At 41.4% G+C, this 23,617-nt stretch overlaps 1 protein-coding gene across 1 annotated transcript in view; it reads left to right on the forward strand.

The window, feature by feature from the left end:
• LOC307264813 (transmembrane protein 132C) overlaps positions 1-23,617 on the forward strand; it is a gene marked incomplete at both ends in the record, with an annotated part of 146,620 nt that overhangs the window by 41,844 nt on the left and 81,159 nt on the right. Inside the window, one exon of the mRNA XM_080046325.1 lies at positions 5,505-5,645. Coding sequence (XP_079902451.1) covers positions 5,505-5,645 — 141 coding nt within the window. The remainder of the gene's footprint in view (positions 1-5,504; positions 5,646-23,617) is intronic.

Consider the following 23,617-nt stretch of genomic DNA (forward strand, 5'->3'; position numbering starts at 1 on the left):
CTGTTACATGTAATGTATGATCATCAGAGGAATAATTAGACAGTTTCAGAAATATAAAAAAGTTCCTTGTAGCACCTTTAAATGAACTTAAGACCATAAAGCTTGGAGTAGCTGATGCGTTTCAAAACCCTTTTTTTGTAAATTGTAAAAAAGTGGCAAGTTTACAAACAGAAACAGGTACTCTATGACATATTGGACCTACAGTATGATATGATATTAATGGAAAGTTAAGGTTTGAAAAACTGACTCTGGAACAGCCTCACACAGAAGCCAAATCAGGTCACATCCAAGAATCTTAAGTACTTTTTAATTTATTTGGCTTTTTCTTGATTTTTAAAACTCTTTATACACAATTGTTTCTCCTTGTCCCCTCTGTCTTCTCTACCTATTTTATCTCTCTCTTTCCTCTCTTCTTGTCACTGCAGAGAGCGCTTTGTAAGTTCTGTGTTTTTTCTTTCACTTCCTACCAGTTTAAAGAATGTGCGTGACTTAAGATGAAGAGAGTGGATTTTCATGGAAAGATTATGAATTATATAAATATGCCGGTGTCTTCTAGGTTGAGGCTCCTCTCCTTTTTTTATTACTCCCCATGTCCACCCTGTTCTCTACCGGTCACTCACTTTCTCATCCCCTTCCCTACTTCCTCTCCTCAGTCATTCCCTCTCTCTCTGTCTGTTTGTCTGTCTGTTTGTCTGTCTGTCTCTCTCTCTCTCTCTTTCTGTCTCTCTCTCTCCATCTGTCTGAGTGTAAATCCACCCTGCTATCATCAGATGCTCTTCAAGGAAACCTAGAGTTACGACCAACACTCCGGAGATTTACTCCCTCGCAGACACATGTGACTCACAGGTCTGCATGACCTTGTGTTGGGTCTGATTGTGCCTCTGTGTGAGAGATATTGTGTGTCTTTGTGTATTGTAGATCACAATAAGGTGTGTTTTTATAGTGTGTGTGTGTGTGTGTGTGTGTGGCTGTGTGTGGCTGTGTAAACCAGAGGCAGACAATAGTTTTGACTCCATAATTAGAAAATTGTATGATTACCTATAAATAAATAGTAAATTGTTTACCCCTTTTCCTTGCATTAGAGAATTGAAGGTTGAAAACCAGGTGAGGATGAGGAAAGAGTATTTGAAGGATATTGTTAGGTGTAAGGGGAATTAATTAGGCTCTCCTTTTTAGCGAAACAATATTTTGTCCTTTTCGTGCACATGTTCCTTAGTGCTGTGTGGCAACGCTAAGCTAAAAATAATGGTTTGCTTTGTTTATTAAACTGCATTGTTTCTATTATATATATATATGTGTGTGTGTGTGTGTATATGGTAAACCTTAAAAGGGAAATGACAGGTGTTGTGGTTAAAAAAAAGTTACTTGTACTCAATAAAGGTGCTGGAGCATGGTTGATGAGACCTATCCCACAGGTCTATGCTATGTCACTTATAGCCATAGTCATCCAGCAGCCATAGTTGGAGCTAAACCTTGAATTATCAAAGTATCTCTTGGAGAAAGAAGCAGGGGAACAATCTGAGGTAAAGAGACCACCTGGAGGCAAATTAAAAAAAACATATAACTCCAACAAAAAAAAGACAAAGAGAGACATCCTCACAATGACAGAAGCGCATTCTGCATTTAAACATGCAGTTGGGATTCAAAAGAGCAAAAAGGGAAATTTATTCACAGTGTGTATCGCAGATTCTTGGCACAAAGCCTTATTGCTTTTTCTCACCACTAACTCTTTTTCTCTTTATTTTTCCACTTGGAAAACTAGTGTTGAAGTGCCCATAAACAAGGCAGTGCTCCCGGAAAAAAAGGGAAAAAAAAATCAATTGTAATGCTCTGTGAGCTACTCAATGGCCATCAGGAGCTTTGGAAGTGTGTAATGTATGGGTGTCACCAAGGGAACAAGGCGGGATAGATGGGCGCTTAATGCTTCAGGTTTCAATAAAGTTTAAAGTGTTTCACCACCAAAACTGTGGTTGACAAAACATCCTACTAGGTTTATGTTGTTAAGAATGGCCTTTTTTTAACTTTGGAAGAAAATTAGATAGTGAAGGCAACAACTGATACCTGTAAATACAACTGTTGAGGCTCAGACAGAATATGCCATTTAGTTTTTTGACATAACACTGGGGATGAATAAGGCTTATGTGAAAAAGAGACACAGAGGGAGAGGGTAGAGGTAAGGAAGTGTTGCTTGTCGTATTGAATTACCTAAAATAACAGACAGAAAGAGAAAGATAGACAAACAGACACTTGTCAGGCTCTGCTGCTGTACATGGATCTGACAGATGAAGCTTAGGGACGCAGCCTTGTCCATCATCCTTCTTTTTGACAGACATGCACACACACATGGACACACAAACACAGACATATACACCAAAGTCCTGACGGATGCATCTCGGGACAACAGTGTCGCTGTGTGTTTCTTAAATGTGTTTGTGTGTGTGTGTGTGTGTGTGTGTGTGTGTGTGTGTGTGTGTGTGTGTGTGTGTGTATGTATGTGGGTGGGTGTGTGTGTGTGTGTGTGTGTTTGTTCATCGTCCAGACAAGCAAAATCAATCTAACTTTTTACCCACACACATCATCTCTGAGTTTAAAGGCTAAACTGACAACCTTCTGTGGACTGAAGGGTGATTGAAAAGGTCCGTTCTGTTTTGAAATCACTCTTCCTACTTTGTACTACTAGAGCAACGGCACAATCCTTTTTGACATACAGTAACCGGTTTAGACCCTTGGCAATGCATTGTGGGGAATTCACAGGCATCTAATATTATTTGCAGAATGCAAAAATAAACCTATTTTGTTGAAAAATAACTGCTGTTTTGACATGCTTTAGCTGCTATAATGCTGCAGTAAAATTGGTATTTCCTCTCCTGTTTGACATAGATCATTGTTGCAGTATTCGGTTGTCATTCTTCAGAGAAGATGTCTGTCGGGATCATTGGCAGTTAGCCTCAAAATGTCCACTGTCAGGGCTCTGTCTACTTCCTGTAACAATGGTGGCTTTGGGCTAACGTGGGTTGCAGTTTCATGCCTGTCACAGTTTAGGTTTTGGTTTGGTTTTATTGGGGAAATACATCTTCAAATGTGTTTTGTATGAATATCGGGGGCTTTATTTCCATGCTGATAAAAGTGCTTTATTGAAAGTGCATATTGCTTTAGTGCTGTATACTCTCACATGACGGCTGTAGAAGTTTCATTTATTTCTCCGGTATGCTTTATTTATTCCTGTCAGTCTTAAATTCACATTACAGACCCTGTCTTTTCTTTAATTTGGAGAGAAGAAAGAGAAAGAGAGATAGATAGAGAGAGCAGGATAAGGTGGGGAGATACATGAGACAAAAAAGAAAGGGATGGAGAGAAAGAAACTCATGTAGCAGAACAATGGAAGCCCTTTTTTTATTCTATGTTATATTTAGCTGTTGAATTATAAAAGAGCTTTCAAGGGGACCCCCCGTTATTCTCTGCTGTGTCACCACACGCACACACACATGCGCACGCACACACACACACACACACACACACACACACACACACACACACACACACACACACACACAAACACACAAACACACACACACACACTTTCCCCTCAGTTTTCCTAACTGTAGCATACAATTATAAAAAATAAACTACACCCATTCTTTATATACATTTTATAGGCTATTCACCAAGAAGAAAACAAGCCAACTTTTAGTTCAGACTGATGTGGCCAAAAATGTGTGTTTCAGCTGTTCACAAGAGGGTCGTTCCCTTGCGCAAAACATCAACATTATTCACATGTGCATACATACATATAGAATCGCAAACATATGAACAGAGAACATGGCAAGGGACTGCCGTGACACATATTTTCAGGCAGTTTTTGGCAAGACATGAAGCGAGGGAGACAACACAAGGCAGTGATAATGAGAAAAGAGGCAAGGAGGATTGGCAATCTTTTTTCCCTTTCTGTGAGGGAAAAGTTGATTGGAGAGTATATGTGTGTTGGCATTTGCATATAGCTGTTTGCCAGAGACCATTGTACAAGTGTTAATAAGCAAACACAGTAAACAAGCTTGTTTGCACGTGTGCGCAAAGCCTATAAAGTGTGTTAATAAACTGAGGGAGGGTCTCGTCAAGGTGATGAATAGAACAAAACACACCAGGACGGATTAGAGAGAACGAGGGAGAGAGAGAGAGAGACAGAGAGAGAGAGAAAGGAAGTAAAGAGATTAACCATAGCATGCCTTGAGATTGAAGGGCGGAGGAGGAGGAGGGGCAGAGGGAGGGATGAGGTGAGGTGTACTGGGAAGAAAGAGAGGAAGGAAGGACTGGAAATCACCGAGGGTTTGACGAAAGGCAGAGTAAGGAAAAGAGATAAAAGAGGAGAGACCTGGTGAGGGAAAGAAAGGAGAAGAGGCGACGAGGGAATGACAAGGAAGGAGGGAAAGAGAGGAGGTGGACATCTGGAGGAGGGAGAAGGAGAGTAAAGAACGCTAGGTGTAAACAATCCAACGGAATAAGCTGAAGCAAATATGGAAGTAGGGAGGGATGGAGCAAAGAGAAGAGAAATGGGGGATACAAAGTTGTCAGGCCTGGAAGAGAAAGCACTTCATATAAAGAGGATGAAGAAGGCAGAGATGGACAGTGGTAATCAGCTTTCTGTCAGTCAGTTTGCATTACAATAAAAGGATCAAATAAATACACTGATGTAATCATGCCAGGCCAGTAGGTGGCGATAATGTGTAACGTCAAACACCATAGAAGGGCAATGTGAACATGCGCTTTGAGAGTCTTTTTGAGCGAGCGGCACAACGAAAACCAAACTGGAAATGGCAAAAGCAAAAACCCAAGTGGCTACATATGTTTGTGTTCACTATATTGATTCTCCTCCACTATAGGTGTAATAATGTTGTTGTAAAGCTACGTTGCGCTGTTTAAAATGAACAAATTCCACAATAGTCGACCAAAATAGCCAAAACAATTCTGAGTCTGGTAAAGCCCTATAGAAGAGCATACTTAACTGAACAGAAATCCAAAATCATAGCACTAAATTGGCCACAAATTGCTGCTTCCTCATTAGCATAACCACTATTTAGTGTATTGGGATATAATGTCCAGCTCAACATACATCTCATTCATCTTCCATGCAGCCCTCACTACGGCAACAATGCTCCCCTGTCACTCCCTTCATCTTCTCACATATTGTGGGAGGTGGCACCATGTTCCGTCAATCCATTCTACAAGACATTTTTTACAAAGACAAAATGGCACGTATCAGGGATTAAAGAAAATCAGCGAGAAAATTGGGGCAGGGAAATTCCAAGCGCAGCAAATTCAATTTATACGCGTATCCCCCCCCCCCCCCCCCCCCCCACCTCTTAACTGTCACTGTGACCACTCAGCTTTCTTTCCTGTTTGGTTTAGCCTGTGCTTGTGCTATACCTTTTGATTAACCTCACCTTGTCGTGCCCCCCCCCCCTCTCTCTCTCTCTCTTTCTTTCTTTCATTTCATCTCTCCTCTGCAGGGTGTGGTTCCAGTCGGGCATCAACTTCCTGTCTGTGAAACCTAGCAACCTGGTGGCGTGGGAGATCAAACAGGAAATGGCTCCGGGAAGCAGTTCGTTGGCGGTGATGTGTCAGAGAAAGGCCTACTCCACTGCAGAAAGGTAAGACTGAATCTAACATTCAGTAGCTAATGCCTTTCTTTAAACACTCCCTCCTTTCACCAACTGGGTATAGCTTAACTTGTTTTTCTACAGAGTAGTTTGGCTTGCAGTCAAGGCCATACAGCTATTTACATCTTACGTGTTTCCGCAGTGACGGTTTCTGCAACAAAGAGCGAAAGAAATATTCATAATTTGAGTATCATCCTCAGATTTGAGTTTACAAGGAGTAACCTTGAACATGTTCTTGTTGCTTGCAATTTTTCTCTCAGATATCCTAAAGAAAATAATGAACAATGTACAAGGTCAATCTATTTACAGTGTAACAGGAAAATCATCCTTTTTGATTTATTTGAACAGATTGGCGCTTGATTTGATATGTGAGCTTTAACATGTAACCATGGATAGTATATGATATGGATGTACCATCCGTGCTGACCTCAGTTATTCACACGGCATCCAATAATCCTGGTTTATGCGCGTCGCCATCTTGTGAAATTTTTACTCGGGCGGAGAGGTGTCACTCAAGAGATCGCGCCAATACATTTAGCCTTCAAAAGAATAAAAACTAGCCTGCTAGAAAAAATGTCACCCCCCTCAGTGTTGTCATGGAGATATGAGCTAAACATACAGACTAGAATGGTTTTGTGGACCAGGCTGTAAATAGGTTTAATAAGACTTTGAAAACGGCCTATCTAACAAGTGAGTCAAAGAAAAATTGCTCAGTCTTGGTACCACCCCCAGTGGCCATCGGAAGGTACTACACTTCCTTATTGGATGCTGGTAAAAATCGCTGAGGTTGGGGCTTGCATGTAACCCGTCTAATTGTAGACTGAAGTTCTGGAGTTAAAAGTGTTTTATCCTCTACACATGACAAATGTACACACACACGCACACACACACACACACCAGTGGCGTAACTTTGATGTTCATATTGGTGGGGACACATTTTGGCGAAACATCACACAATTTGGCAAAACGCCCTCGCCCCAGACCCAGCATCCAACCGCTCACTAGTTTATTAACCAAACCAGTTTTATCATGTATATGTACAGTTTAGTCAAGAGTTGAGCGGCTATCAATCGTTTTGCACAAAAAAACTTATTATATTCATACATCCTTGGCTGCTTATGTTTCACAGTAGGGCTGTCCCCGACTCGGAATTTCAGTTTACGAGTGAACCGGGGAGTTGGAGGGCAGCTGAAGCGCGAGCGTGCCCGAGCCTCGGCGAGCCGGTGAGAGAGAAACAACACAGAGCCGGTGACGGCTGCAGAGAATGGTGATCCGCGCAAGTAAAAAAGACAAGATGCTCGCGGTCGACGGGGGCTTAATTGTTTCCAAGGCAACCTATCTTTACTACAGCACATAGCAGAGCAGAATCGATAGGCATATGGTGCGCAATTTGCACAGCGCAAACGTACATCTACTTTGTTTTTTTCTTTTGCCATTTCCTCTTTAGATTTGATCACTCTTCTTCTATGGCGTGTGACGTGACACATTACCGCCACCTATTGCCCTTCTTCTTTCCTTTTTTTACCCGACATTCTTCCTCAGTTGACGTCAAACTTCAGCCGCATTCATAGCGCAGCAGCTGAGCTGATAGATTCCGAAATGACAGCAGAAGCTGTTTTACCGCTCTCAAATTAAGCAACCAATCACCGCTAACCGAAACACAACCCACGACAACCAACAGGAGGCAAAGCCAATCACAAAATACATAAGGTGGGACTATAAAGAGACAACGCATTAACCCTTTCTCGTCGTTGTCATATCCTTCTCATATTGGTGTGGACAATTTCAGCACATTTGAATATTGGTATGGACACGTCCACACCGTCCATACGCAATTTTACGCCCATGACACACACACACACACACACACACACACACACACACCCACACACACACACACACACACACACACACACACACACACACACACACACACACACACACACACACACACACACACACACACACACACCCACGCACACACTCACACACACACACACACACACGCAGCTCACAAGCGGCAGTGGAAAGCACTGACCCAGGCGTCATGCTAAATTTGCCATTTACTTGGTAATTGCTCTGCCTTTGTACGGTCGGCTACTTTTGTGTGTGCGTGTGGATTTGCATGTGTGAGTTTGGGTTTTTGTCAGTTTGTGAGGGTCAAACCACTGACAGTAAATACACCCAGGTTTTTATGTTGTTGCTAATGTGACGGGTGATCAGTACTTGACCCCAGTGCATGGTGAGGATGCATTTGTTGTTGCATAGCAATGATAAAAAAAGGAATAAAAAGGACAGATTTGAATGTAATCAGTGTGTGTGAGTAACATAAAAACCCAGAGGTTGTGAGAAAAATGCATTTACAATCAATTAAAAACATAAAACTTGAGATAGCAAATGTATACTTTAATACATTACAGTAGAGGGAAAAATTGACAGAAATCAAATAGCCCTGATGCAGAAAATACAACTCGTTCAACTCATGCCCTATTGCAGCTCAGAGCAAGCTCCAAGGAGCACAGCCCCAACATTGTATTCCAAAATGAGATATCCATGGTATTCTAAAATGCTAATCCTGTGATTGACGGCTTGAGAAAGAGGCTCAGTACTAGAGACTAAATAGTTAAATGACTGTCACACCTTGAAGGTGCAAACAAATCACATACCATGAGATGAATTAGATAACCCAAACTATGCTACATTCAAGTAGCTAGAAATAAACCATAATGGTTTAAAGGGATCATTTACCCGTGGCTACATATGCACTAATAAGACAATGTGCTACTCTGTAAAACCATGACTGCCGCTGTAGAAATATGAATTCATTTATGTGCTATTGAACTATTGTTCTGGATGGACTCACACCCTGCACACTGTGTACAGCTACGCGTATTCAACTCTGGAGGTATTCCATTATGATCTCAGTCAAGAACAAAATAAAAACAAATTAGTAAAACTGTGCCCTGTAAGCGCTTTGAGTCCTTAGGGAATAAAGCGCTATATAAATCTTATCCATTATTATTTATTATCATTATGCTTATGCTTTTCTGGAGAATTGAGGCTAATGTACTGCTGCAGGACAGATCAAGACTGAAGGCAACTCACAGTATGAATGCTGTGAACGTGAACATCGTTTTACGTTGTGCCTCACATGCCGTCCAGACAACACACACAAACACACACTGGTATGTATTGCTCATAGTAAAGATACTGAATGCAAGACCGGGCATTTTTGCCAGCATGTTGTCAAATATAGAATATAGCTCACATCTGTTCTGGAATGGTTCTGTGACAGACAAAAGCAGCTGGACGCTGTGTTAGCCAAGGTTTAATAGGAAGCTATTTGACCAGGAACATGAATGCAATCTTTTAATTTCCTCTTTTTCCTTTATGATACGTTTTTCCTCCCTCCTTTTTCATCCCATCTCTCTATCTTTCCATGTCTTTCTCCAACCTTGTGTGATGGAGATTACTACTCCACTGGCCATTCCCCCTTCTTTTCCCCCTCTCTTCTCTTCTCTCTCTCTCTCTCTCTCTCTCTCTCTCTCTCTCTCTCTCTCTCTCCATGGTTAAGACCAGTGCCCATTGCATGAAGCTATTATTGGAGGACCCCAGCTCAATTAGGACCACTTAGCTAGCTGTTAGCCATGTCTAGCCTTCACTGATAGACAACGCTGGCTAGGCAGCCACGGATAAACAGGTGACACAACAGCTTTCAGCTTGATCATTTTTAGGCCAAATTATTTTTTTACATTTTAACCTTGTGTTAGTTAGTTACCGTGAAATGTCCGTCATGCTTCCTGTCCTCCCACGGCACATATAAAAAATATCGTATTGATGGCGTGGTAACATTTCTGGGATATAACTTGAATAGGTTGCTCATGGACTCATTCTCCGGATGTGCGGTATGGCTCGGCAAATACTGAAGGCATTTGATGAATTTTGGGATGTGCCAGCCACCGTAGCCTCAAGGCAGAGAAGTTATTTTCCTGGCCCGTTGTCATCCATCTGGATGGTGTTGTTTGAGGTGTTGAAATGGAGGGGATTCTAAACGGATGCTTATCTCCCTGAGCTTTGGCACAGATCCATGTGTGATAGAGGGTTTTATTTTTATTTATATTTTGCTGCTTTCCCTGAAGGAAATACTCATCAAAGTGACGTCAGGGTAAACCCAGAAAGTAATGGTTTAGAAAGCCGATTATATTATGGCTCTCATGTTGACACAGGGAAGTGATGAACAGATGCAAACAAACACTGCATTCACATCCTCATACACATAACACACACACACACACACACACACATACCCTCCTGCCATCTTCAAAGTGATACAGTAAACAAAGGGGTGCCTAAAAGCTCAGATTATGATGCAGCAAGCACAAAGATATACAAGTGCATTGATGTAAGCACATGCAGAAATACAAAGGCCCGTACGAACATGGGCGTAACACCCATACACACACAAGAAAGCAGGGCTCATTCTGTGCGTTAACGCCACGTTACCTCACTAATGAAAGCAATGGTGACTGAGGACTACATGTATGTGGGAGTGAAGCGGAAATTCTTTTTCTTTTTTACTACAGGGAAGACACCCACTGACGCAAGCACACACACACACACACACACACACACACACACACACACACACACACACACACACACACACACACACACACACATATACTATATAGAGACTGTTGCCAGCGTACAGCAGGCAAGATCACAGGCTTTTATCCGCGATTGCGCGGGCGGCATGGCTAATTAAAAGAGCTGATCTGTATTAATCTCTAATGAGATATAACTGGTTGAGACATGAAACAGTGAGTGTGCTTTTTTTCTGTATGAATGAGAGGGCGGGAAATGATTACTACCTCTGACAATTAATCTTGTGAATTGATTCCTGTTACCTATTGTTATGCCGTGATGTAATGCGATCCGACACGATACGGTGTTCAGTGTGTGTGTGTGTGTGTGTGTGTGTGTGTGTGTGTTTGTGTGCGCACAAAGAAAAGGCGGGCATGCATGGTGAGTGGATTCAGTAATGAGAACCAGTGTGTAGGCTTTGCTGTGTGTGTGTGTGTGTGTGTGTGTGTGTGTGTGTGTGTGTAGGATGTGATTTCTTTCCTGTTGCGGATTGTGCATATGTTTATGGTTGTGTGTGTCTATGAGGTGGGTGTATGCATGCTGGTTTCCATACAGTATATGGTATGTATGCATATATATATACATGTAGATTGACTGTTATCTAAGATAAAAAGAAAGAAAGGAAATTGTGAAACGTGGTGACTGCACCATAATTATTTTCTCTACCATATCACGTGTCCTCAATTATTTTTCTTTTCACCAAAGCAGCCCACCCCCCCTCCCCCCATTTGCGCCCAAAGTTTTGATCAAAGCTCTCCTGCAGCTCTCATTTGTTTCTTCATTGATTCTTTTGAATAGCGTAATTATTCATTAATTGCGTATTTTTCTCTCTCACTATATTTGACTGATCTGAGATCGCTTAGCTGTAATTACTCACAGCGCCATCCGCCTGAGTTATTGAGAGTTGTGCTTAGTTCTGCCTCCCTGCCCTTCTGCCGCTCTGTACCACTGCTCTGCGAAATAAAATATAATGAGATGTTTGGGGTTGTGCATGTTTGTGCCTACTCTCCCTCCGACACTGACATTGAGGCGCCCTCGAGCAAGATTTGACTTTTGTTAGATATAATTCATTTTGTTTATCATTTCATGTTATTATTCATGCGCGTGTGTGTCCCTGTTGGTGCTATTTTAGTAGCATTTTAATATCATGTTTTGACGCATTATAATCCCGCTATGTGTGTTTTCTTACTGCAAATGCATTGGATGAGTTCTCTCTCTTTCATTTCACATGTTTTGCCTATATGCAGTAAGCATGACCTTGTTGTTTTTTTTTAGCGTTGTTACTGATGCTGTTAGTCATTTTTTAACATCCTCTCGGGAGTTTTGTCTCACTTGTAAAATTAGTTTCTCTTTTACTCCCCACCCTGTTTGCACTGTGTTTTATCATGTTGCAAGTGAAATAAATTAAAGCTAACAAGAAGTGGAACACACTCGGGATGACCTCAGTTGTGTCTGATGGGTTATATGGGGAAAATGTGCCATAGTTTATGAGTGTGGCTGATGCCGCTAGAAACTGGAGCAGTGCTCTATTTCATGATCATGATTAGATATATAGATTAACACTGCTAATGGGCCTGGTTCAATACCAGAACTGGGGTAATTCACTGTCCACACTCCATGCACAGGCATCCTATTTATCTACTTGTGTGGATGCGTGTGTGTGTGTGTGTGTGTGTGTGTGTGTGTGTGTGTGTGTGTGTGTGTGTGCTAACAAGCGTTGACGCGTTTCATCATCCTATAGCCCCTCTGCTTGCAGTGGCGGCCACAGAAAAAAAAAGTTCCATCTAATGAATACAATATTCCCTGCAGTAGCTAAACCATCTTTAAATATACTGCTTGTACTGTAATTAAATGTATTAGTATTAATAAAGCACTTTGGCAAGTACTTACTAGACTATTCATTGTATTTGCTTATAAAGGTGACACTTGATATTCATAGACTTCCTCTTGGCGATGGAAGAAAATCTCAATCATTTTCTGTGAATGTATAACGCTGAAGACCAGACATTGATGCAATAAACACCTGACCACGATCTCTTAAAGGAAGCGTGATTATTTGTACTGATGGCTATCATCTTGAGACGGGTGCCATCTTGTTAGGTTAGAAACTTTTCATGATTTATTTCCAGTCTATGAGTCACCCAATGTCCTGAAACTTTCATAATGAACACACCAACTCTCCAATTTGTTTGAAACTTATATCAATATATAAAGTATTAATTTAAATAGTTTTGTTTTTTAAAGTATTTCAAATACTATTAACCTTCCTCTCGTGTTAGGGTCGCCACCGACCCGTTTTGGTTTTCAAATGCATAAAAGAACCACTTACATTTTGTTTATTGCTTCAAAATTTCTTGACTTTGTCAGGAACCTCTATTTCAACAAAATAAAAAAAAAATAAAAAATTTCACTTAATTATAAAATGCTCTGGTGGAAATTATAACACTGGTGGTGTTAGGGTCGTTTTTGACCCGGTTATATAATAAGATGTAAAAAACAATAACTAGAGCCAAAACTGAAATCTTAAGTGCACTGTCAGCCAACACAATGACAGTCAGCTCCTCTCCCAATCATGTGAGCTCTGGGGGGGTTCTCATTTTTACTTTTTTTTGCCCTTATACCTGCATAAAAGCGAAACAAACAGACGGGCATATCCAGACATGTGAAGTCAATTCAGTATAGAGTTAGTGACTTGCAGAGTGCACATCTCCTATTTGCAATATTCAAAAATGAGGAGATATACAGTGAGCCAAGTTCTGGATCATGTTTTTGGTGAAAATGGCCACCTGATTCTAAAAATAAGAGGTGTCAGGTCTGCCGAAGCACTAAGGACAGAAAGATAAACGGATTGTGGTTTACCTGCAAGAAATATCTCTGCAAAGAACACTAAAAGTGTTGCTTTTTGTCACACATCTGTACACACACACATACACATGCACACAGAGACTTTTATTCTGTTTCTTTTTACTAATTTTGGAGCTAGTAATTGATTTCGATTAGTTTGATTTGTTGATTGGTTGTTGTTTATTTGACCTTACAAATCTATATTTTGTGTTGTGACTTGTTCTGGTTTTCATTGTGTGTTTGTATAATGCTGAAATAAAAGTTTTTTTGCTCTTTTCTGAAATAAATATGTATGGGTCGTAATTGACCGGTAACACCATAGATGTTAAAAAGGTCAATAATATTAATATGAAAAAATAAATAAAACAAATTTAGTTAAGAAATGTGTTCTCATACCCCTCAGTAATAATCAGGTAACACAACAACCAAATATTTATATATGTGATTCTCTTAAGGTTAATTTTACCATTTTTTAAACTGAAATTGAGGCGCATACTGACAAAAAAAAGGCCCAGCCGCCTACACCAAAAATATTAAAAACAATATTTTCATGGATAAGGAAGCCTAACAATGTAACCAAGAGATGAGAAACAAAAAGGATGATAGATAATTGTTTTTAGTGTTTTTTTACAGCTGATTTCAGACTCGGGTCGAAACCGACCCGCTAACACCATGGATGGTAGCAGAAAGTTAACACAGGAGGAAGGTTAATCCAACTCTCCATGCTTGCACACACATGAGCATAAACATTACGGAAAACATGAGTCGATGTACACTCCTGCAAATGCATGCGAAAACACACACCAAAAGCACATATGGGTTAGACTTGCTTACGACAACACACACCAACACAGTGACACACATGTTGCTGCTGTTGTATGCATCATTGAATGTCCTGACATGTAGGTAAGCTTTACACCACATTGCTTATTCATCCACCCGAGTCAAACATTCCATTAATGTTTCATACACTTGTCTTTAGTTATTTAAACACAATCAGTGACGTCTGTGTGTAGTATGTGATACCTCTGACCTTATATAGTCACCTTAAACCGATTGAAATTGTTGTGTTCAAACGAATGTCTTATTTACACAAATGATGCAAGTGTTCATCAACTTGAATTAATCCTACAGACAGCTAAGTAGGAAAGTGATATTACAATTCTGATGCACACACACACTCAATCATGTCAAGTCAATCTTCAGTATACGAAACATGCGTATAATCACAAACTGATCACAAATCAGCCTCACACACATAAACAAGCACAGGTCTGAGGATGAAGTTTCTGTTTAATGTTCAAGCTGGCTTGAGGGCGCGGGGTTAAGTGTTGTACGCTTCCCGTCGTTTGTTAAGACAAACTTACTTAACAGAGGGCTTTTGTTTGAGTGCAGGCGGTCTCCCTGGGTTACACACACACACACACACACACACACACACACACACACACACACACACACACACACACACACACACACACACACACACACACACACACACAGCATAGACATTAGGGCCAAGATGCCTGCAGTCTCTGTTGGCACACATGAGGATTAAAAACAAAGCAACAGGGAGGAAGCATAGAAAGAAAGAGGGTTGTCTGCCAACAGCATAGAGAGAGAGAGAGAGAGAGAGAGAGAGAGAGAGAGAGAGAGAGAGAGAGAGGGCAGAGAGGAGAGAGGAAGGGATGGAGAAATAAAGCAAGAAAAATGAAAGAGAAAGAGGCCCTGGGAGCACAACAGTGTTTACTGTTATAGTGTGTCCCTGGGGAGAGAAAAATGGAGAATTCCATCCCTAAACTCATACCCCCTTTTTTATGGGTTTAACGTGTGTGTGTGTGTGTGTGTGTGTGTGTGTGTGTGTGTGTGTGTGTGTGTGTGTGTGTGTGTGTGTGTGTGTGTGTGTGTGTTTGTGACAGAGAGAAAGATATGTTATATGTTTATGTTGTAGCATGCAGAATCGATTTGTGCGTGTTCTTCCCCCGGACACATGTTTCTCATCCCCATCCCTCTAAGCAGAGCCAAAACACTTGCCCTAGTTTACCCCTAAACAAACACACACTCTTAACACAGAACACACACCCTGACACATCATTGACTGTATCAACATGATTGACTGGTTATGTCCAGGTTTTCCAAATATCTTTCCCATCAAAACTATGCCTCTCCTTTAATGCAAATTTGAAACATTTCTATTGGAACTTGCTGGTCTAGATCAGGGGTGTCAAACTCATTTTGGTTCGAGGGTTCTGATCTCAAGTGGGCCGGACCGGTAAAATAATGGCAAAATAATGTACATAGGCCTATGTCAACTCCAAATCCCTAGCTTTGTTTTTCAGTAATATGCTTTATCACTCAGCCTACATTTGTAACCTACATTATCACGGATCACAAGGGATCTCTGTACCACCCAGGAAATGTCTTAGTAAAGGTTGCTGCTGGCCATGGGAATAGGAGGTGCGCCGCAGCTACATTTTTGGGGGTATTTTGCTCAAAGATGCCAATACGCACTAATGAAATAAACAACTGCTTATTTGAATACACAAATACAACAGGCACCTACCTTACAGTTGTCCAATTTTGTTTACTATATGTACAAGGACACATTTTGTGCAAACATGCAGACAGTACAGAATACAATTAAATAAAAGTGCAACCTTTACTGTTTTGATTTATTTTTAAATAAAGAGGTTATTGGTTGTTTTGGAATTCGTTTTTCCCAATTTAAAACATAAAAATAAAGCAGCATGGAAAATTAGGAAAAAATCTTGTAGGCCTACACTAACATGCTCCTGCTCGTTTCGTGCGTGCAGAGCCGCAGACACACCGCACTTGCTACTACATTAATTGTTCAGCACTAAAAATTGTTATTTATTCTTTTGGTTTTTACTTTGCGATAAAGAACTGGAGGAAACATTAATAGTGGTGAAGCAAGATTGTCATTTACCATTTCCCACCTTGCTAAAATGTGTTTTTTTTATTTTGGCTGCCCCCTAGCGGCTGGAGTGAGCATTTTGGTTATTTCTTTAAAAATTCATAACTCCTCACAGGAATGGGCTAGCTAGAGACTTACCTTTTTATTTGAAATGCTCAGAAATGTGTGCTCTACAAGTCGCGGGCCGGATTAAATCATGGTATGTTTGACACCACTGGTCTAGATCATTACTTTGGTATGCATGAAATATGGCAATTGGTTACTCTGGGTAATCCACATACCTAATGTTTAACCTTCTTTACAGGGACTGTTAATATTTAGGCTACAACCCCTCAAAAACAAACCTTTAACAGGGAAACAAAGGGAAGAAAATCACACATTGCGGTACCTACATACATATCTTAATATGGAAGCAATGTTCAGCCCTGACTCTAGGGTTCAGTTATACGTCCAGCTCTGTTGCCAGTCCAATGGAACATTCAGTTCAGTACATACTGTAACTATCCTATACATGCACTGTATATGAGGTAAACAGCTCAGCAACCAATAGTGTGCAACACAGTTATCCCATTATAGTTGTGTAGCTTCCATGCTATCTTAATATGCTTTTAATGAGGAAGTAATGCACTATGTGTCACAGCTGAGCTGACAACGGCACTCTCAGGCTAGTGAGGGAAGCCCCACTGCTAATAGTTCAGTGGCAGTGGTGTACTCTGTACTGAACACCTCAATAAATAAGTTATATGGAAAACTGTTGATTGAAAAATGCAAACACACGGTTGTGGATTGTCAACCTCAGAGTACAGATTTTTCACTGGAAAACAAAATATGAAAAGAAAATCCCATGGACACTCATGCACGCACACACTGACACACACACACACACGCACGTACTGACACACCCACACGCACGTGTAGAGGTATAGGTTTACATGGTCAAAAGAGTATTCATTTAGTTATTGTGGGCATTCTATACAGTTAAAGCAGAACCCAAGTTATTTAATATGTTCTATAAATGCATGATTGTGTTTACTGTGTCATGCCGATTAATATTCTAATGTGCAATGTCAAGTTCCGCCACTAGGTGAATCTATTGAATTACTGATGAGGTTTGGAGTAGAAGAAGAAAACTCCATTGTTGATGCGTTTGTATTACTGTTGTAGAAGAAGACGTTTTGGATAACTGAGTAGATGCTTACAGCCATGCTGACGCTGGCACACTGTATTGGAACATATTCTTCTTGTTTTTGTTAAAATAAAAGAGTGTTACTCCGACTTAAGTACAGCCTCCGTCTACGTTTCTGTAAGCCTGCAACACACACACACACACACACACACACACACACACACCCAGAAACAAACCAAGTATGTGATGATTCTTTAACAAAAGAGAGCAAAGGAAATGGCCATCCCAGTGGCAATTGTCTGTGTTTATCGCTCTTCCTTTCTTTCTTCCTCCCCTATTCCCTCTTCCCTTGATTGCACAGAATAGAATTGAGGCCAAAAAGTGTCTCTAAAGTTGCCTGTGTGTACACATATACTTACACACTCTGTGTTTTGATTGCTTTATAGTGTATTGAAGCAACACGGATTGTCTCCCTCCTCCGTTTTCTATTTTTACTTTTTTCTCTGTTTTTCCCTCATCTTCCCGTTCCCCCTCTCCTCCTAGATTGCTTGCAGATTGACTGTTCTGTTTTTCAATGGTGTTATTTTCTATTTCAATTCGGTGGAAGCATTTTCGGCTTGCAAAGGGTCTATGAGGCCATACAATCGTTGTGTTTTTTTGTCCCCTCATCTTGACACTGAAAAATGCTTTGGTTCCAAACAAACATTTCATTCACACTTTGTTTTCCCATTATCCTGGAGAGGTTTTGGAAGGAAGGGTTTGAGCTGAATGTGTATAGCTGATAGCTGTAAAGATGTCTGTGTTCTAAAGCTGATTAACATCAACAGGGACTTTGAGAAGAGGAGTGGAAGGAAGGAGAGATTGACTGAGGACAACGCGTGTGAGCATGGGCTGAAAGAGAATGGAGAAAGAGGGAGGAGAAAGTATGGAAGGAGGGGAGGGATTAGGGAAGGAAGATAAAGAGGAATAAAATACTGTTAAGTTGGGTGTGGATGGCACAAAGGGATATACAACGTCAGAGTAGTGGGAAATATAAAGGAGGTTTAAAGGGGCAGAGAAAGGTGGCTCATTCAAAGAGTTCATTTCTAATAAAATGCTCAACTTCAAATTAAGCAAAATCAACTTGCATGCATCCCCACGATTTATTTTCTTGAACCAAACCACAGTGTGGGGTGTGTGTGTGTGTGTGGGGGGGGAGGTACTTTGTCGCAGTAGCTTTGTTCGCACACTGACACTGCAGGAAGACCCAGCAGCTTCCTTTAAGTGAATAAAGCCTTTCCTAAAAATAAAGCCTGTCATCCTGCTGGGTAAGACGTTTGGGGAGCATGGGTCATCAGGATGAGTTTGATTTAAAGTCCTTGTTACTTCGCCTGGGATCCAGACGCTTTTCTCCCAGGGTGCACTGCACTATAATGTACATCCTCTGGTGTTTAAAATGTCCTCCAATTTAGTAAGTAGACCCTTGTGACAGCCCCCCCCCCCCTCCCCCAGAAACACTATTTGCTGGGTGTCTTCAATTTGAAAAGCGACACCTCTACTCTCGCAATTCTCCAGGTTATAAGACATTTTATAGAAGCACTGGCTGTCAATTACAGAGCCGGGAAAAAAAAGGGGGACATCAAGAGAGTGGGGCCACAGCGAGAGAACCGCTGGGACAAAGGCAGCATTTGTGTTCATTACGTGTGTTTTTGGTGGCCGCTCATTCGCTCCACCACTCTATCACAGCCCTCTGCGATGACCCGGGCTTGCTAATTAGGCCTCACAGATATGGATGGGGTATTTATGTGTACAGCCTTTGCTTAGCATCATTCTGTCACTCACTGAAAATGACCCCGGCACCTGAGCACACTCAATCACTGCGACGGGACACGTATGCATACGCATGTAGTGTTATTTTACACACACACATGCACATACGAACGCACGCACACACACACACACACACACACACGCACACACACACACACACACACACACACACACACACACACACACACACACACACACACACACACACTCCAGTATGCACATACACACATATGCTTGCACTGGGTTCACACACACAAACACTGAATTTCTTGAACATGCTGTGTGGGGGCCACAGGGTTCGTCTAAGTAAATCCACATGCACATAGCATAGGTCACATTTCAGAAACACACAAAAATCAATGAAAACACACACACACACACACACACACACACACAAACTGTACTTTTCTGACTTCCTATCCCATTGGCTTATTCCCTTTGAAGTATTACCCATTCCTCCCTCGCTGCCATCCCCTCTCCTCCCCCTCCTCCCTATTCTCGCCCCCCTCCTCACCCTCTATGCCCCTGTTAAAGCCCCGGGGAGCATCGCCTAGCGGGATCTGTGGCTAATTAAGGCGACCTACCGGACCCCACGTGTCCCAGTCCCTCTCCTTAGAGATGTACAGTGTCGTAGAGCGAACGACAGTGCCGATGCTAACACTAACACCCTCTCCCTTGTGTGTGTGTGTGTGTGTGTGTGTGTGTTGCTGAAGAGGTGTCAAATGTTGGAGATATCCCAGTCCCTTTTCCCTTTTTGTTTTATTTTTGTTTCTCTGTATTTGCTATCTTATTCCCAGCCCCACCGCCCTTCATCCCGTTTGTCCTACCTCTATTCCCACACCAAACAACTTGTCCTCCTTTCACAGTCTCGACCACCATTCTCCTCTTTCCTCCTTTCCCCTATCCGTTCCATTCTTTCATTCTGCCCTCCTGCTTTTGCCCTCCCGTCCTCCTTAGGCAACGGGAAACCCCAGGGTCCCATCGCTGAGGTTTTAATTAATTCTTCTCATCGTCTAAATCAAATACCACTCCGCTCGTGTCCTTGACTTTAAAGCTCTGGAGCACGATGCACGAGCGAGCGAGCAAACGAAGGAAAGACACAAACAAAGGGAGGGGACCGAGCGCAGAGTGTCTCCCACGAGGCTAAAAGGATCTGCAGAAAAGAAGAAAATAAAAATAGATAGAGAGAAAAGTTGCGTCTGTTTGTTAAAATGCAGGATGGAGGATTGTTTTTAAATGGGCATGGAGGTGACTGAGGACTGAAAAAGATGAAAAAGTTTTGGAGGAAGAAATGTGTTATTGACTTGCAGGGGGCTTGGGAAACTGGGTGTTTTTGAAGTACAGACTTTGGTAGGGACCAAAAAAAACAGAATGGCAGGAGTCGATTTTGAGGGACAAGGGAAGTTTTTTCATTGTATACACTGTGCATTTTAAGAATACAACCCACTTGCCAGACAGTCAATATTTGATGGTTCTGCAAGATTGGCTTTTTCCCCCCTTCCAATGCCAAGGTTTTTTTTTTTTAAATGCGCACTTTTCTGAACTTGGAAGAAAAACAACAGCAACTGTCATTTCAGCAAATGCTACACACTACAAATAAAGTATTGATTTTAGTGGAGGGAACAACAATAGGCTGGCAAAGTTACAAAATGGGACTCGTGTGACCTTCTGGACACCCCAGTTAAACTTTGTCTGAGTAATAATAGTTTAACAAAATATACGTAAGGAGTAAAACAATTATAAAAATACGCACGGGAAGTGGATGACAAAGGTCAAGGTTGGTAGATTCCTGTGGGAGATGGGAAGAGAGAGAGAGGGAGATAGATAGGATGAGCCTCAAGGTTGCATCTTTAAATCCATTTATTTATTCATCTACCTATGTATTCTTTGCAGCAGAAGACAGCTTTGTGGCACCATGTCCCCTGGGTTTTCTGTTGACAAAGTCTCTGGTGTTGGTCTAGTTTAATTAAGTCTACTGTCCCAGTTCTTCTTTATTCATTCCAAAAAAAAACATATTCTCCCACACGTCACTTCCTGTATGCAAATGTATTTCTCCCTGCAAAAACAACCATTTATACCTTGGCTTGAGGCTTCGTTACTTATAGCATGGCGGCCATTGTTTACAACCAATGCAACATCTCAAAATATATAAAATGGGGCCACCTGAGTCCAGTCTTGGCAATGCAACTTCATATTTATATCTCTCTATTCTGCTGCAGTCATGGCTACTAGCACAGTGCATTTAGCTAGGCTTTATTTAACTTTGTCTGAGTTAACAGAAAAGCTAGCACAGTGGTCTCAAAGGTTGAATGAATAACATTAATATTCAAATGGACACAACATTAAAAACTCATGCTCGACTTGATACATGATCCTCTGACATTCATCACATCCTCAATGGTTTTGAGTAGCTGTGTGGATGGAGAGGCACACTGTTCCGGATGAGGCGTGCTCAGACTGAAGCAAGGGATGGTCAGTGAATTCAGACAGCCCAGATTAAATATGTCACCTCGTACCCTCTTTCGGTGTCCCTGCTGCCGGGTATTGTACTAGCTGTGCAGACCCTAGAGATGAGACACAAGCTGCATTCCAATAGTAGTTGCACTTCCCCTCGTTCATTTACCCTCAGCCCTTGGTATGACGTAACAGCATACGTTGCACGGAGGGAACTTGGAGTGCGGAGGGAGACTGGGCGGGGGAGGAGCGGAGGATTTAAATGGAACCCACTTGCCCTTGTACTCGCAATGGACCGTCAGTTACATAGGTAGTTCTGAATGCAAATAATACAGAATTATAACATTCTGCTAAGGTAGCCTATATTGCAGAAAGCCATTTCCATAGCATAACAAACATTGAATTTCGACACGGTAACTCAGATTATCAAGATATTGTTACTTACACATGCAAATTGTTTGCTCCGACATATTTTCTTATTTATGTTAGTTTCAACCAAAAACATTTGTTTTAAATAGTCCTATAATTGGCAGCCATTGGTGTTATAGCAGCAATGTGTAAACTGCAATACATTCACTAGATTGTTCCTATGGAAATAGGATAGGCTAATTGAGGTGTTTTGGAATATATTTATATATATATATATATTTGTCCTGCAGGTGGCCGCGATGTCCCTAAAAGCATACAGTCTACCGGAAAAATAAAAGGAGAAGAAGAAGAAGATGAACTGCAATGCACTGATCTCTAGAAACCCTACATGTCCCCTGAGCGCCTACGAGTTGCCTGTAGTACAAAGTGCAGCAGTGCCAGTTTACATAGTCCTGACAGCCATTACCAAATAAATAAGTACGATAAGTCAATGTACATTCTAGTAAAGCAGGTCGGCTGGTTGGTAACAGTAGCTCCACTGTAGGCACGAGCAGTGAAATGCTCATATCTATGGTTATTCAGGTCAGTGAGCTGTCTGCCCCTAAGGCCTGGAGTCTTAACCTCAGTCTCCTGATGCTCTGTCTTCCTCCACACCAGTTAGGACATCTTCATAGAGGGAAACATTTGATCAGTGTACCACAACGTCAGTTAAAAATAAGCCTGGCTTCCTTTGCATTAGCTGGCTTAACAGAACACCCTGATTAAGAAATAATGGGTATCGCGAAGATGGTTATAAACTGTCTTTGTTAACCCAGGTTTTTGTTCTCATAAAGGGGGCGTTTGATGCATCATTTGACTCTTCTTCTGCACAAAATGGACAGATTAATTGCCTCCTACTTTACTCAAGAAGGACAGGCTGTTTTGGCAGACAGCTATGAAGAATATAAAAAAATAATAATTACAGCCAAAAGCAACACTCTTGCTGCAATTAAGCCAGAGAAAAACTGCTAATCATGCAATTTCGTAAATGAATACATTTTCCTATCCAAATCAATGTACTCTAAGTGCCCACATTTTTAAATTGACAACTGCAGAGCTGTATATACTCAAGAATGACATAGCTCCTACACAGTCCCAGCCAGGTTGAAATAGAACCACCTTTGACATTGAAAACTCTGCTTTAAGACTCAACGTTCCTCAGTAACCCATTAATCCTGCCTCATAGTTCACATCCCGGGTTGTTTGACATTGAAGAAAAACTATAATACTTCTCCAGGTTTGTTTTGTGCTTCCTGGTGTGACAATGAAAAGCGTCCTTCCCTTTCTTACTGTCAGTAATTGGTTCCTCTTGTCAATAAAAGCTTTACATGCATTTCATAGCTGACAACTGCACCTGTCTTCACGTGTGATGCCTTCCTCTCTTCCTCCTTCCCTCCTTCACCCATTCATCACTCTCAATCCATGTCACCTTTTCTGTTTTTCCTGCTCTGTTCCTTTGTTTCAGCCTTATTTGCTTTCCTTCTGTTTAAATGTGTGGTTTATTCTTCCTCTCTCATTATCTATTTCCATCTCCTTTTCACTTTCTTAACAAGCTGCTTCCTGTCTGTCTGGCACAGCTGTTGATTACCTAATTACCTTTCCTTTCACTCGCACGCACGCACGCACGCACGCGCGCACACACACACACACACACACACACACACACACTTCCTTAATGTCTTTCACACTCACACACACAGGGAACATTGCTATTATTTACAATCAATCATAGTGGCTGTGTGT

Source organism: Ammodytes marinus (assembly GCF_949987685.1).
Source record: "Ammodytes marinus genome assembly, chromosome: 2".
Classification (NCBI taxonomy): domain Eukaryota; kingdom Metazoa; phylum Chordata; class Actinopteri; order Uranoscopiformes; family Ammodytidae; genus Ammodytes; species Ammodytes marinus.